The sequence below is a fragment of the Ictidomys tridecemlineatus genome, chromosome 1 (genome assembly GCF_052094955.1).
Source record: "Ictidomys tridecemlineatus isolate mIctTri1 chromosome 1, mIctTri1.hap1, whole genome shotgun sequence".
NCBI classification, from domain to species: Eukaryota; Metazoa; Chordata; class Mammalia; order Rodentia; family Sciuridae; genus Ictidomys; species Ictidomys tridecemlineatus.
This window is the reverse complement of record NC_135477.1, coordinates 129,248,487-129,265,633: the sequence shown is the minus strand read 5'-3', so window position 1 is coordinate 129,265,633 and position 17,147 is coordinate 129,248,487. Positions and strand designations below refer to the sequence as shown.

The window sequence follows — 17,147 nt, the reverse complement described above, 5'->3', positions numbered from 1 at the left end:
GAAGGAGAAGACAGCCCTGCATGCTGCAATGTTCTTGTCGTGACCTCACTTCCAAGCCCAAGGCCCATTTGCAAGGCTGCTTCTGACTCAAGCCAGTATTCCTTCTATTATTTCAGGGGAAAAAAAAAAAAAAAAAAAAAGGTGACTCATACCATGAACTAGTGGAGCTCTAGGCTGGCCTGCACCAGCTGGAGAGAGGAAGGCCCCAAGGTGAAGAGGAAATATGAGCCTCCAGGGCCCTGCAGCTTTCCTGGGTTTCTTAGGCACCCTGATCATTAGCACCAGCCAGGGAGCACAGGGAAAGTAGAGCTGAGGTCTCTGGGGAACGTGTTCCTAGCTGAGCTCAGGTGAAGAAATTCCTTCCTCTGATCTCATGCAGACAAAGTGTGGGCAAATGCAGCCAACCAGGGCTACACTTCAACCTGCTGCTATGCATGGCAAGAACCCTGACTTGGCAGGTTGGCCCTGGCTTGTAGGGCTGTGGAGGCAGTGATATTCCAGACCTAGCAAGGAGGCACGAGGACTTCGAATCATTCTCCCAAGTCTTCCTTCCAGAGGCAAGGGCCCCGTCTGGGTGTTCAGTTCTAGCTTTAGAACCCAGAGACAGATACCAATTGCAAAATGCACCAAGTTCACAAACAAAACTTTGCTTGTAATAGAACCACAAATGGCCATGATCCTATCGGGGAAAGCTCAGCATCACAAATTATCCAACAAAAACACATTAAAACAAGAAGGATGCCAATTTATTGATGAACAGACTGGTAAAAATGCAAATACCAAGAGTTATCTGGGTATGGATAAACAGCATTCCCACACACTGAAGGGGAGTGTGTAAATGAGTACAATCTTTCTAGAAGGCAATCAGATGTATGTTTATCAAATGCCTGCATAGTTCCCTTGATGGAGTAATTTCACTTCTAGGAATTTAAACAAAGGAAAGAAGGCACACACACAAAGATACTCATTTCAGTATTGCTTACAATAGCAAATAAAATAAAATGGTGAACAACTTGAATAAGCAAAAATAAAAAAAAAATTCGTTGAATACAATGAAAACCAATGAAATACATATAGCCATTAAGATATCAAGATATTAAGTAAAATATTTATTGATGTGGACAAACGTTCACAGCATACTGTTTATAGAGGGGAAAAGGCAAGTTATAAAACAGGGTGAGTCCAAGTTACAAATTGGCATAAACAGAATGAATGACTCTTTTTTAAAAATTTTTATTTTTTTTAAAGAAGTGGCCAATATGAGTAGGAAATAAAAAAGTATGGAAATATGCATATGAAACTAACAGTGATTATCTTTGGATAATTGTTATATATTATTTTTACACATCTATTTTTTTCTTAATCCTTAGCAGTAAAAAATGTTTTTAACAATTCTATAATTATTTGTAAGTAAGGTGTTGGACTAGATGATTTATAAAGTTCCTGCCATCTCTGACATTCTGGGCCTCCATGACTGATGCCCCAAGTGACTTCAAACAACCTATATTTAGTGTAGGCTTTTGCCCTCGGCTGCAGCCTCTGCATTCCTTTCTTCCTGCACTCGCTGCCCAGCTGTCTCCCCTGTCAGCCTGGGAACTTCTTCTTGGCAGGGCCCAGCTGTGCCCCTGTGTGCAATCCATGTGCCTAGCCAAGAGCCGAGCAAGAACAGGGCTCAGTACGCTGACAGGTGTCATGCCAGCTCAAAGAATTAAAAGGCACAATTCTAGCATCTAAAATCTTACTGGACACAGGACTCATACAATAAAGTGCTTAGTTGTAAAAGGCAATAAAAACCAGGAGGGAAAGCAGGGCAAGCAGGGCCAGGAAGGCCTACTAGAGGAGAAGGCCATGCAGGATAGGTGGGCAAGGCACTCCCAGCAAGGGGCACAGCCTGAACAAAGGTGAAACCAGCCCAAAGTCCTTTGAGATGCATTCTTTAAACCTTTCCAAGAAACTTTCACAATCCTTGTTCTGCTAAATTTTTGTACTTTGGCCCCAATGGGTAAAAGTTGAGTCTATCCTAAACAGAAGTTCTCCCTCTAATTTAGCCCCAGGTTAGACATTAAAGACAACAAAAATCTTTTGGACAGGACAATGAATGAATCACATTTTTATCCACTTTCCCCAACCCTCCCAAGGCAAGAGACAGAGAAGGGAAGAGTTTAGGAAGGGTTGTGAGGAAGAAGGGGCTGTAGGAACAACCAGACATCTCACATGCAAACATTGCTCACCCCCACCACCAGTCATTGGATTCTCTTGCAGGTACCAAGTCCCATTTGACAGAGGGAGGAATGGAGGCTCCCAGAGTTACAATGGCTTGCTCCGGGGTCACCCAGCCAGAGAGTGGGGAAGGTGACTCCACTCAGGCCTTCTGACTCCAAGTCCAGTGCTATTTCGAGGTAACACACAGGACCTGGAGTCAGGAGCCCTGGGTGGCTCTGTCACCCGCTGGCTGAGTGGTCCTGTACAAACCGCTCACTCCTCGGAGCCTCTTTCCCCAACTGTAAAATGAGGAGGCGCGCGAAGGCCCGCCCAGGTCCTCTTCCGGCTGGGCTCTCTGCGCCTTCTAAGGGTGACAGCAAAGCTCGTCCTATCAATTACATTTCCCAAGTTGGGCCGGCAAAGATCATCATAAGATCCTCGGCCTGTCACGTGGTTTAAAAAAAAAAAAAAAAAGCAAACGTCCCAGATTAACTTTCACTGCACTGCTTCTGCTGACAACTGATTACCCAATTTTCTAGTTTCCTTGGGTTAAATAGTCCTGCTGGGTAGTCTAACTGGCAGCTGAAAGGGCAAATAATTAATTATTGGTGAGCCAATGAAGATGGAGTTAAAACCCACGTCCAGACCGGACAGTGCTTGCGGAGAATCCCCGCACCAGTCTTAGTCTATCTCAGGCCTCCCTCACCCGTGTCTTAGTGTAGAGGGTTAGAAAAGACCCCAGGCAAGTGCTAGATGGTGGGGGGGACAGCGTCTTCCCAGGGGCCGCTCCCCACTGTCACCGTCTCCAGCCCAGTCCTTATAGTCCCAGACTAACGTCTCAGGAGGTCCTGAGCCTGGGACCCGCCTTCGGCGCAGACACTGGCGCGGGGCGTGTGACGGAGCCCGGCGACGGCGGCGGGAGCTCCACCGCAGTTTCGTCAGAGGTAAAGGTACGCGCCTGGCGCGCGCAGCGTGCACACACACACACACACACACACACACACACACACACACACACACACACACACCCGCGCACAGCCCGCTTACCAAACACTCCCCACGACCTGGAGAAGCGCGATCACACGCCACCAGCCCCTTAGGCTTCTGCCGAGAACCCAACCCATAGCTCCTGCCACCGACCACAGGGCCCCGGACGCAGCGGTGTCTGCAGAGGGCCAAGACCGGCCTTTTCCCGCGCGCGGCGGGCTTCTTCTCAGCTACACCCCGCGACGCCGCGCCGTCCTAGCCGCCAGCCCCAAGTCGCCACCCGGAGTCTACCGGGAGCCGAACGTCTCCGCTGCTGCGTCCCCCTCCAAGTCGCGTCTCACCGCAAGGAGTCAGCTTGCAAGCCTCTCCCCGCCCACCCGGTCCCATGACAGCTGCTACCGCCCAAAGACTGGCAGATTATAACAAGAAGCAAAGTTTCCCTCTCTCCTCCCACCTCCCGGCCCCCCTCCGTCTTCCCCCTCCCTTCCCGTGTTATGCAAAACGGGCCGGCACCGGCGTTCCCACTCCAGGTACCAAACCAGCCCCCGCGAGCCGCGCCCGGTTCGGCAAGGCGGCCCCTCTCCGCTCCCAGGCGTGTCCCCGCATCCGGGGTCTCCTCCAAGCATCCACGGCATCCCCAGCCTCCCGGTGTCCCGCAGTCGGGATCCCGCAGAAAAAGCCCCAACTCTGGAGCCAAACTTTATACTTGCAACAGGCATGGGGTGGGGAAAAGGGGGAAAAGGGTGGGGGGCGCACACGCCTTGCGCAGACATTTTCCGTAACTGCTTGTCCCAGCAGTACCCTCCCGCAGGTCTCCAAAACACCAGCTTACTCGCCCTCCCCCTCTCCCGGTACACCAGAGCACCCTCTCCTGTCACGCGCGTGTCGCCAGTGGGGCTCCGGGGCTCACCCAGAGCTCGGGACGCCGCCTCGCCTTCCCTTCCCCCCGCATCAAGGAACGCGCGCCGGGGCCGCGCGCCGCAGGGGGACCCAGGCGCCCCCAGATAGTCCTTCCTCCCCCATCCTGCCTTGCTTTCCCCCTGGGGGGCTCCGCCGGATAGCGAAACCAGGAAGGCGCTATCTCCGCCCGCATGCCCACGTGCCCCGCAGACCCTTATGCCCTTAGCCGGCAACTGGCAGGAAACTCCGCGCTGCTGGCGAGGGTGGGGAGCTATGGGGGGCTGACAGCAGCACTTGCGGGACCGGAGGCTGGAAGACAAGGAGTCTCGGGGGATGGGGGTAAGAGCCGGTGCCGGGGCCACAAGTCCACGTGAAAGTACGGCAGCAAGTGCCGGGCGCTGAGGGCGCGCCTACAGCACCCCGCGCCAGCCTGAGGGTCCCTCACACCTTGGCCCGGCTCCACCTCCCCAAGGAGGCGCGGTGCCCCCAGATCTGCCCGCGGTGGGGGGGGCAGACTCCAGGTGGCCCAGGCTAGACCCTCCCCAGCAGCCGTGCGCCCCCAGTGCTTCAGCACGCGCCGGGGGACCTCCACTTCCCTACCCCTGTAACGGTGCGCATCGCAAAGCAGTAAAAGGGGGGCTCTGCAGCCTGGAACCCCCGATCTCCCCAGTGCGCCCACCGCTGCATGCCGGCCTTCACCGCTGCAGCTGCAGCCCCTGCAGCTCCGCACTTCGGCCCCGGCTTGCGGCTCCGGCTGCCCGTACCTGCGTGTCGGCGAGATAGTTGAGGAAGAAGGAAGAGAGCTCTTCGTCCAGCAGCGCGCCGCAGTCGTTCCCCGCCATCTTCCAGCCGCGGCTGCAGCGTGCGGCGGAGTCAGCGCCGAGCCGGCCCGGGGGGAGGGAGCGAGCGAGCGAGGGAGGAGGCAGCGAGGCCGGCGGGAGGCGGAGGGCGGAGCTCGGGTCCCGGCTGCCGCAGGGCCTCTAGCTGCGGGGGCGGGGCCGCACAGAGGCCGCGCGAGCCAGGGGTCGCACCCCGACTTTCCTGCGCAGCGTCTGACGCCTCGACCGGGTCCCGCAGCCCCCAGCAAGGAGAAAAGCACCCGCAGCCAGGTGGCTGTGCCCCAGCCAGCAGCCGGATGCCTGCGCAGCAATGCGGGCAGCCCCCCACTCCTGCCAGAGCGAATCACGTTGCGTTAGCGCTGGGCGGGCACTGCGAGACAACCTGCTTCTGCACAGCTTGGGAAACTGAGGCTCAAGGAAGCGTAGAATCTTCTTTGAAGCACAATGTGCTTCAGTCGCAGGAGGAAAAAAGCTCCGAAGGCCTGAGATTGTCTACCCGGCTGCAATACCAGAGAGGGAAGGAGATACCACAAGTCAAAGGCAAAGAAATCGAGGGAGGCTCCATGGAGGAGGTGGCATTTTTATTCTTTCTTTGAAGAATGCGTTGACCCATAGTCCGCTAAATTCGATCATCTCTCTCTTCCAGTGTCACCCAATAACCACCATCACCACCACCCCAAAAAATCAATGACTTCTCTTCCATAGCCAATAATGTCTTCAATTGACTGGGCTCCCATCAACTTCCCTAGACGGGATGGCTTTCCAGTTCTTGGGATGAAACCTCTCACAACCGGCCTCAATATCCAGCAGCTGTTCACCTAGTAAAGGCGTCTTCTGGACATCTTTTCCCATCACCCTTCAGACTATCAACCCAATCTCTCCAGTCCCTCCCTCATGGGCTCCCTTAGGTCTAGAAGCCTTTCTTTGAATACTGGTCACTTACCACTTTATGGTTTGATTCAGTGAAGATGTCCGATTTATTTATTTATTTATTTATTTATTTATTTATTTATTTATGTGCCAGGAATTGAACTCAGAGGTACTGGGCATTTGAGCCACATCCCCAGCCCTATTTTGTATTTGATTTAGAGACAAGTTCTCACTGAGTTGCTTAGCGCCTCGCCATTGCTGAGGCTGGCTTTGAACTTGCCGTCTTCCTGCCTCAGCCTCTGGAGCCGCTAGGATTACAGGCGTGTGCGCAGCTGAGATATATGATTTTTGAGTTTCTCCTTCTTAGACTCTAAGACCCATGAAAGCAGGCCCCAAATCTGCTTCTGGGTTCGGTGTATTTCCATAGCAGTTTGGTATATCTTCATAGTGGTGTTTAATAAATAGTATATTCTCTGAGAAAGCTGGAGGACGTGGATGCCCCACCACCACCATGCACATGGTACATAGATGAGGAAACTGACAATGGCAGGAAGTACAGAACCAGTGCTCAGGCCTCCTGAGTCTGGAGCTCTATCATTAGCCCTGCAGTCTGCCAGGCAGAAGGTGACATGCCACCTGGGTGAAGGCGGGAAGATAGAGGCCAGTTTTATTGGGCATGCCTGCCTCCTGCCCTATTCCCACCCTGTACTCCTGAGGACTGCCCCACCCTGCCCAGCCAGCAAGGCCTCCTTTCCAGCCAGAGGAGGAAACAGTCCCCAGCTCACCTGCTCAGACTTGAACAGCAGAGCCAGAGCTTCCTTCTTCTCCAGTCTGAGGTTCCCAGAACCGCAGGGTGTGATTTCACTCTTTGGGCTTCAGGCCAGCATGCTTTTAAGGAACAATGCATGCCAACCAGGAGCCTACATCTAGCCTTGGAGCACTGGACTGGGAGTCCTGGAGTCCTGGGTTCTGGTCCAACCCCCCTGCCGCATCTTGTTCCAGTGTTGGCCACTCAGGAAGTGAAGAGCATGGGCAATGGAGTCACCCTGCCTGGTTTTGAACCCCAGAGAGTTATTTGGTCTCAGACTTTGGTTTCCTCATTTTATACAAATGCAGATCATAAAATTACTTACTTCATAGGGATGTTATGATGATCAAAGAGATAATATATGTAAAGTGCTTGGCACAGCGCCTGACCTAGGAGGGAAAATGCTAAGCTCTCTGGTCCTGTTTCCTCATCTGTAAAAATTGGGATAAATATAAATCCCTTGAAGGGACCACTGACATTACTTATTTGCCTTCCTCCCAGCACTTACAGCCTGATAGCTTAACTTGAACTTGAATCTTGGTGTAAACTAGCCAGGAGTTATTCTTTCACTTTAAACTAAAAAGATCATTTACTTAATCTCTCAGAGACCCAGTTTCCCCATCTATTAAAATGGTCACTGAGGGTGGCCTGTGGGGAAGGAACAAGAAGCTTTTGAAAAGAAAGCCGGATAACTCAGGTGAGGTGCCTTCTCACCTAAGTGCCTTGCCAGCCCCAAGCCTATTCCAAGGACACAGAGATTAGTGAGAAAATCCCAGCAATGGTGCTTCCCCCCTTAGGGACCTTGTAAACACTGAAGGAAACATACATGAATACACGACCAGTGTGACTCCACATCAGCTCTACATCATGTACCACCACAAGAATGGGAAGTCATATTCCATGTATGATATGTCAAAATACATCCTACTGTCATGCATAACTAAAAAGAACAAACTTTTTTTAAAAAAGAAAAAAATATATTGAATGAAAAAATTGTGTGTCAAATAAATTGCTTGGCCTCAAATCTGGCAGATAGGAAGTGCCCGTCATCACCGTCATCGTCACCATCATCACCAAGGTCTTGAACTCTCCCAAGGCCCTCTTTTGCTATTCCTGCTGGACACCAGTTTCCAGAGACATCCCCATGCAGCTCGCCTCTTGATGGCTGTGGTGCCCTTTATAATTCAAAGGCCAAACTTGGAGAGTCCCCCAGGCCAGGCATCTCTAGTCCTGGTCACCCAGCAGCCTTCAGAGCCTTGCCAGGGAAGGCCTCCACACCACTTGCCCAGAAGCTTTTTCTTTTGTTTTTACAATAGAAAAGTCATAAAATGCCCAGTTTCTGGGATTTTTTCACAATCTCTGCATTCTTGGAACAGGCAAAAAAAAACTTAAGGAAGAAGGTACCTCTCCCAAGTTATCCAGCTTCCTTTTCAAAAGCATCTTGTCCCAGGAATTCCATCCTTTCGGGCCTCCTTCCGTCTCAGCCTATCAATCACCTCTCCAGTTCATGCAGGAATCTGAAGTTCTTCATTGAGATTCAAGACCCTCAAGAACCCTTAGAGCTGAGTGTAATGGTGCACGCCTGTAATCCCAGCAGCTCAGGAGGCTGAGATAGGAGGATCTCAAGTTCAAAGCCAGCCTTAGCAAAAAGTGAGATGCTAAGCAACTCATTGAGACCATGTCTCTAAATAAAATACAAAAATGGGCTGGGGATGTGGCTCAGTGGTCGAGTGCCCTTGAGTTCTATCCCTGATCCCCCCCTACCCCTCACCTCCCCCCCAAAAAAAGGGAAAAAAAAAGAAACCTCAGGTGCTAGACAATCTTAAGCCATTTGCCTGCTCTACGCCCTCAGTGACTGTTCCCCCCTGGGAAATTTAAGAGGCCCAAGGTTGCAGGAGCCTCTGTAGACCTCCCAGCCCAGATGTGCTGGCAATTTATAGGTCTCAGCCAAAACTTTGCAGTCCTTCTGTACTGAGCGTGTGCCAGACACCTGAGCTCACAACATCTCTAATCCTTTCAACAACCCTCAGCAGGGTGAATCATGATGTCCAGTTTATGACTGAGGAAACAAAAGCTTAAAAGGGGTTAAAGTGATTAGCTCCAGCGCAAGCAGCTAGAGACGCGGCAGAGATTTGAACAGAGATCTGTGCAGCTAACTGCCCCAGGGAGACTAGAACAGTGGCACATTTTTTATTTTATGACTTCCAAGTGAAGGGCAATATTAATGCCAAACTTGGACTTCATGTGGCTCCACTTCTACCTTCTCTGCTTTTTTATTGGCCTTGCTTCCCCGGAGAATAGTGAAAGTGAGCCCTGAGCACAGTCTGTGCAAAGCCCAGTGCTCTCCAGCTCCTCAGCAATGGCAAGGGGAAAAGCAACCTACAGGGGTTTGGCTTGACTATTTTAGTCTCTACCGGCAAATGCTCAAATGTGAAAACATCAACATTTTCTCCCTTCTGATAATAGAAGAATGCTTTATTCAGATACTATGGCTATGGTACTCCAACTCTGGAGGGCATGACAGTCACCTGGGCCCTGTCACCAGAAATTCTAATTCAGTGGGTCTAATGGGATTCTAGTTCAGCCTTAATAGGCACCTCTAGATGACTCTTTTGCAAAAGGCTACCCACCATTCAGCAGAGGTTTAATGAGCACCAGCTATGTGAGCTATGTGCCAGCCATGGGACTCGGTGCCACAGATAAATCAATGAACTCCACAGCTGCCATTCCTGCCCACATTCTATTCAATGCCAACTACTTTGTAAAATTGTGTTGAATGAGGAAGGGAAGACATGGGTCTTGATAATCACTGAGGTTTCTTACCAGTGACCCACGACTCTGTGATTCTGTGGCCCAGGCCAGATTGCCAGGTGCTCACCAATTTCCCAACTTCTGTCCAGGAGGCAGGGACTCCTGCCAAGAGAAAGCCATCTTCACCTTCCATTGAGCAACAGGACTTGGGAACTGTCGAAGAGCAAGAGCAATGGAAAGCGAGCTACCCACCTGCTTCATTGTAAAAACAGAAAAGTGCGGCCTGGTCACATGGCCCCCTCAGTGACTCAGCCAAGACCAGAAGCCAGGACTCCAGATCATGTGTGAACTGCTCAGGCAGCTTCCACAGGACAAATTTCTTTTCAGAGATGATCCTTTGGAAAGATATCACATAGATAGTGTCATTTAAGGGTCTCAGTTAAGGACTTTTTTTGGTGAGGGGGGCTACCGGGGATTGAATTCAGGGACTCTTGGCCACTGAGCCACATCCCCAGCCTTATTGTGTATTTTATTTAGAGACAGGGTCTCTCTGAGTTGCTTAGTGCCTCGCTTTTGCTAAGGCTGGCTTTGAACTTGGGATCCTCCTGCCTCAGCCTCTGGAGCAACTGGGATTACAGGTATGCACCACTACACCCGGAAGAGTTAGGAACTCTTGAAAGCCTTTCATAACAAGGCAATGTCTTCCTTTTCCTATGGCAGTAATCTGTGAATTCACCCATATATTTGGGGAAACATTTAACAGGTCACTTTCTCTCTCACATGTTACAAATGCTTAAAGGGTTTCCAAATCCACAGGTGAGGGGCACAAAGTGCTCTCGAGTCAGCCAGGACTGTTTCTCAGTTTTGCAAAGACTGTTGTCCATGTACCCTCCCCTGCCTGGTAAGTGTCAGTCAGCAGGAGTAGAAAAACATCCATTTTTTTCTTATCTCTTACAGGGAAAAAATCCTAGATAAAATAGATAAGATGATAAAACAGATAAGATGATAAAACAGATAAGATGATATTCCCCAAGGTAGAATTTTATAGGACTCTTCTTATACCCATTGAATAAATGGAGAAAAAAGACCCAGAGTTGTATTTTTTGTCTTTACAGAGAGGCAAATTCCACCAGGTTATTGTTAAACATACAGGTGTATTTTATATATGTACACATATATCTGTATTAGAATGGCATATAATATGTATGTAAACTAGAATGGCAACATTTTAAAGATACAGTCACTTAATATTAAAGGACAACACAATTATGTATAGTTTGTATTAGATAAAATTTAGTAGACCTATCAAATAAGACAAGCAGATGGAACAAAGACCTTAGTTCACTGTCACTTACTGGCTTTGGGATCTTGGGAAAAATCACTCCTTGGGAAACATCATCTTATCTGTTTTACTTGACCCAGAATTTTGTGTGGATCAAGTTCACCTTATGTAAGACTTGGAAGTTGACATTCATTATTCTAAAGCATCAACAATGCTCCTTTGGGGGAGTTTACCTTAAGAGTTTGATTCAAAACATGATGTGTGTACATACTTTGATTCAACAAACACTTTTAATTCTAGGGCACCAGGCACCGGGCTCCACGGTGATCAGGATGCAGTCTTTCTTCTCATGTAACTCACAGCTCTGGTCTGCACAATGTGCAGAGGAGAGGAGAGTTGCAGAGCAGTTTGGTAGGGGCGCAGTAATTTCTTTAATGGAAAAAGTTGGGGGACCAGAAACTGGAGATGGTGATGACAAATCTCTTTTCCACTCTGAGAATCATATTGTCCCTCTACACAATGAAGGGCTTGAACTGGATCAGCCATCCCAAACCTCCTGCAGATGGGGATCTCCCGGGTCTCTGCCTGAACTGTGAGATGTTCGGGTTCCCTCTCTCATCTGCAGGAAAAGTCATCTGGACTGTCCGTCGTTTGGCAGCAGAGGCGGTTGGAGTCAGGATACTGAGAGGAGAATCCAGGTCAGTAGGCCACTCCAGGAGGTTTTTTATATGGGGAGTAATTGCCTGGGCTCTTAGAGCAGCCAGGAAGACTGCAGGATCCCAGAAAAAGGGCGCGTCTTCGCAGGCGCGGTGTAACATCATGGGGACGGCATCTGGAACAAGCAGGGAGAATCAAGGGTGGAGCGGAGCATCATGAGTACTCTCCTGCTCTCTGGGCTTCCCCAAGTATCCTGATGGACACTTCAGGAAAAAAACAAGGAGAGAGAGGGTTGGTGTCGTAGCTCAGTGCTAGAGTGCTTCTAGAACCACAAGGCCCTGAGTCCCATCCCCAGTACCAAATAAACAAACAGCAACAACCAAAAAAAAAAAAAAAAAAAAAGGTTGAGAGAGACTATTCCACCTTTGACCAGAGTTGTTTTATTGTTTCATTTTTAAATCATATATTATTTTAAACTATACAGGTGATAGATACAATTATACTATCTTTGTATTAAAAACAGAGAAAGGACAAGTGTCTCCAACCACTCCCCTCGTAAGAGATGCCCACTATTAATGTTTCATGAGTGGTCCTCCAGATCTTTTGCTTGGATTTAGACTCATTTAGTTATAGAAAAACTCAAAGTTTTGTTTTTACAAAAACAGAAACTTACTGTAATTAGTATTTTGAAATTTCCTTCTTAGTGTGTTGTGAAAGTCTGTCCATATTAATATATATAGATCTTTATATATTTTAACTTAAATTTATTTTTTAACTGGTACAAAAACATAAAAACTGTACATATTAGCCAGGTATGGTTGTGCATGCTCGTAATCCTAGTGCTACAGGAGGCTGAGGCAGGAGGAATGCAAGTTCTAGGCCAGACTCAGCAACTTAGTGAGACCCTGTCTCTAAAGATAAAGGGCTAAGGATATGGTTCAGTGGTAGAGCACACTTGGGTTCAATCTTCAATATGGGAAAAAAAAAAGGTACATATTAGTGGGGTACTTTGCAGTGTTTCAATACATGATTATAATGTGTAATGTTCAAATCAGGTTAAACATACCTTATCATTTCTCTAGATGAAAACATTCAGAATTCTTGCTTTTAGCTTCTTGTATCTCATCCTTTAAATGGCTGCATGCTATTCCCCAGTGTGAGTGTAGCATGGACTTGTTTGTAACTATGGGTCCATCATGATTCTAGACTTGCATTCTCTAGATGGTTATATGATCCTGGTTATATCACTGAAAAATATGCATGGGGGGAGAGAATGGATGAGACAAAAGGGAATGGAGTGGGCTGAGGTTGTGGCTCAGTGGTAGAGCACTTGCTTAGCATGTGTGAGGCCCTGGGTTTGATCCTCAGCACCACATTTAAATAAATAAAATAAACATTAAAAAAAGGGAATGGAGTGGGGCTGGGGTTGTAGCTCAGTGGTAGAGCACCTGCCTGGCACTTGTGAAGCACTGGATTCAATCCTCAGTACCACATAAAAATAAATAAATAAAATAAAGGTATTGTGTCCATCTACATGTGTATTTTGGAAGTTAGAGATTAGTTAAAAAAAGAATTATAATTTTTTTAAAATGTGAAATGGGAGCTGGCACTATAGCTCAGTTGGTAGAGTGCTTGCCTCGCATGCACAAGGCCCTGGGTTCAATCCCCAGCACCACAAAAAAAGAAAAGAAAGAAAGAAAAGGTGAAATGAAGGGAAGGGAGTGGGGATGGGAATAGAAAAGATAGTGAGATGAATCAGATATAACTTTTGTATGTTCATATATGCATAGACCACAGTGAATCTCCACATCACATATAACCACAACACCAGGACCCTAATTAGAGTAAGTTATATTCCATGTATAGGTAATATGTCAAAATATACTCTACTGTCATGTATATCTAAAAAGAACAAATTAAAAAATGATTATGTAAAAAAAAAGGAAAAATATGCAGAGTTTACTCAGAAAATAATGACAATGGATTCATTCAGCCAACAAAAATCTTTGGAACACTTGCTTTGAGACTTCATCTTTGAATACACAACGAAGCCAGATCTGCATGTATGTGTTAGTGAAGAACATTAATCATGTTGCTGCCTTGTTTGAAATTCATTTATCATTCCTTCAAGAGCAGCCTACTTTGTGCCAGGCTCTCTGCTAAGCTTTGTGGAACCATTCGAGTTGTGACTCTTTTGATTGCAATAAACAGAAACCTCTGCTCAAACTGGCTTTAACAGATAACATATTGGCTCTCCTAGTGAACACATGAAGAGGGAGGAGTATTGTCAGGAAGAGGTGGATGCTCACTTCCAGCTCTTCTGTCCTCCGCGCTAGCTTTCATCTGGAGGCAGATGCTCTCTTGCTGGTGGCAAGGTGATGTGTTCCCGACCCACGCCCCACCCTCTCAGCAAGGTCCGCAGAAAGAGCCCTCATGGGCATCCAGCAAAATCTTCGATTCACTCTGCATCCATTTGGTACAAATGCCCATCCCTTGGCCGGTCTGGGCTCTAATTGGCCAATATTGGGTGATGTGCCTACTTCTGAATGCAGGAATGAAGCAGTTCCATATAAATCCCTGAAACCAGAGATTCTTAAGGAACCATTAATTTGGATGAGAAAAAAATTATATCTCTTTTTACTAATTTCTAACTGAAACTTAGCATTTCCTCTGTTATGAATGTGGTCAGCAAGTTACAATACTATTAAATATAACCATATCTGGGCTGGGTTTGTGGCTCAGAGGTAGAGCGCTCACCTATCATGCATGATGCACCTCATAATCCTCAGCACCACATAAAAATAAAATAAAATAAAGATATATGTCCACCTATAGCTAAAAAATAATTTTTTAAAAAAATATCCATATCTTTGGCCTGAGAATATAGCTCAGTGGTAGAGTGTGTGCTTGACACATGCAAGACTTTAAGTTTTATTCCTAATACCAGAAAAAGAAAGAAGCCTGAAGTACATATAACTTTGTCACTAATAGAAATCACAGATATTTCATATTGCATTGCAATTGTTACAGATATCTCAAAATATCATTAGACCAACTAGATTTAATGTGTTAATGTGTTAGGAAAGAATTACATAGATTTTTATATATAAATTTTTCATTCTAACAATTTGATGGCTAAGAATTTGATATCTAATAATTTGACAATTGCTTTCTTTTAGACCATATGCCATATATATTACACTTTCAAAAACATCAATCTAAAGAGAGTCCATAGGTTCTCATAAACTACCAGAGGGGGAAGACAGTAGAATGAACCTGATGTAACCTTCCTGTGTCCACATATGAACACACGACCGGTATAACTCCACATTATGGACAATCACAAGAATGGGAAGTTATACTCCATGTATATGTCAAAATACATTTGTGTATGTCAAAATACATTCTACTGTTATATAAAACTAAAAATAACAAATACCTGTAATGTCTCAGCTGCTCAAGAGGCTGAGGCAGGAAGATCACAAGTTCAAAGCCAGCCTCAGCAACAGTGAGGTGCTGAAAACTCAGTGAGACCCTGTCTCTACATAAAATACAACCTAGAGCCAGGGATGTGGCTCAGTGGTCCAGTGCCCCTGAGTTCAATCCCTAGTACTCCCCACCCAAAATAAGAACAAATAAAAAATAAACTACCAGAGGGATCAGAGCGGCCCATGGCAAAAAAATGTCTGTATATAGTGTAGAAGGGGGGTATCTCCCCAAAGAGAACGCAGGTGCCTTTGACAGAGGAGGAGGAAGGTGCTGAGCCAGCAGAAACAGCAGATGTCCACTCCAAAGATAGAGAGGAGCTGGATGGGAGCTCCCTCCAAGCCAGCTTGACTGCAAAGCTCCTGGAAATGCTTCAGTACAGCCTCTTCATTGAAAGATAAGACACAGCTAAGACTGAAGAGGACCAGGACTCACCAGAGGCCATTCAGCAAGTAGCAGTACCAGGTTCAGCCATGGCTCCCTGCATCTGTACCTGGCTGTCTCACTCCAACCCCTTCAAGGTAAATGGTGAGGGTATAATAAGACCCCCCCACACACATTCCAATAGTGTACATGACAGGAGGAAAATGCGCGTATCCTGAAATGCTTATATTAAAGAAGAAGAAAGATCTCAGGTTGATAATGTAACCCTCCATCCGAAGACACTAGAAGAAGAGCAAACTCAATCTAAAGTGAGAAAAGGAAGGAAATAATAAAAATTTGAGCCAACATTAACCAATAAAACTAATAATTGCTCCTTTGAACAGATCAACAAGATCAATACAAATTTAGTCTGTGCTGGGGATGGAGACACATATCTGTAATCCCAGGAACTTGGGAGGCTAAGGCAAGAGGATGGCCAGGGGAGGCTGACCTCAGCAATTTAACAAGGCCCCAAGCAACTTAGCAAGGCCATATCTCAAAAGTTAAAAAAAAAAAAAATTAAAGGGTTGGGGATGTAGTTCGTGGTAAAATCTCCAGTACCACAAACAAAACTTTAGTGAAAAAGAAAGAGGAGACTCATATTGCTAAAATAAGAAATAGGAGAGGGGACATAATTACCGATCTTACTGAAATAGAAAGGTTCATAGCAATAATTTAGAAAACTCAGAAAAAATGGACAGATTCTTACAAAAATACAGACTATTCTAACTTACTCAAGTAGAAACAGAAACTCTGAATAGGCCTTAAACAAGAGCTTGAACTAGTAATCAGAACACAACCACAAAGAAAAACCCAGACCCAGATGGCTCCACTGGGAATCTATCAAACATTTACAGGATTAATACCAACTCTTTACAACCTCATCCAAAAAAGTCAAAGAGGAGGGAACATTTGCTACCTCATTCTCTGAAGGCAGTATTTGCTTTGTTACCAAAACTAGACAAAAACACCACAAGAAAAGAGAACTATAAACCAATATATCTTACAAATATGGATCCCAAAACAGTGCACATGAGAATTTAATGGTAGAAATTAAATATCATAATAGAAAGATATGTATAAAGATGTCTCTGGTTCCCAAAAGATTCAAATCACCAAATGCAATAAAAGATAATGGAGATATATCAAGTTAAATTTAAGTATAAAAGAATAGTGGGACCATTTTGGAAAAATATGCATGGACAATTCATAAGAATTTTTTGTTCCACCCAGGCACAGTGTCATATGCCTGTAATCTCAGTGGCTTGGGAAGCTGAGGCAGGAGGATCTCTAGTTCAAAGCCAGCCTCAGCAACTTAGTGAGACCCTGTCTCTAAATAAAATATAAGAAAAGGGCTGAAGATATTGCTTAATGGTTCAGTACCCTGGGTTCAATCACCAGTACCCTCCCCCCCAAATGTTTCTTGTTCCATAGCAGGATTAATAATACTAATATGCTCTATGTCCCCAATCTTTTTGCAATTATTTTGAGGATCATTTAAGATAAAGGAGGTGCAAGCATTTTAAAACCCTCTAGTAGGATAATTACCACAGGGCTCTTCACAGTTAAAGAGCATAACACTATTCATAAAAATCCATTCTGTTTCTTTTTTTTTTTTTTTTTTGGTGGGGTGTTCTTGGGGATTGAACTCTGGGGCGCTCAACCACGGAGCCACATCCCCAGTCCTATTTCATATATATATATATTTTTAGAGACAGGGTCTCACTGAGTTGCTTAGTGCCTTGCTTTTGCTGTGGCTGGCTTTGAACTCGTGATTCTCCTGCCTCAGCCTCCTGAGCTGCTGGGATGATAGGTGTGTACCACCGCACCTGACCTCCATTCTGTTATTTACAGTGAATTTTCTGCTGCCTTTGCACCTGCTGTTTCCTTGACCTCAGATGCTCTCCCTCAGCTCCCCTCCAGCCTGCTCTCATCCTCATGC

The 17,147-nt window shown here is 46.4% G+C and overlaps 1 protein-coding gene and 1 long non-coding RNA gene across 3 annotated transcripts in view; both read right to left on the bottom strand.

Annotated features, from left to right (window-relative positions):
• Positions 1–5,194, bottom strand: part of Ppargc1b (PPARG coactivator 1 beta) — a 106,207-nt gene extending 101,013 nt beyond the window's left edge. Inside the window, exon 1 of one of the 2 annotated variants that reach the window (XR_013438120.1) lies at positions 4,854–5,194. Coding sequence is in view for 1 of the 2 variants with exons in the window: in XM_013358137.4 (XP_013213591.2) it covers positions 4,854–4,931 (78 nt within the window). In the remaining variant the exon portion in view is untranslated. The remainder of the gene's footprint in view (positions 1–4,853) is intronic. The other variant, XM_013358137.4, reaches the window with a different exon arrangement.
• On the bottom strand, positions 725–3,648 carry LOC144377282 (uncharacterized). Its single transcript, XR_013438125.1, has 2 exons — positions 3,250–3,648; positions 725–1,644 (listed from the first exon to the last, which is right to left on the bottom strand). It is a non-coding gene; the product is annotated as an uncharacterized LOC144377282 (long non-coding RNA).
• Positions 5,195–17,147: the final 11,953 nt, after the last annotated feature.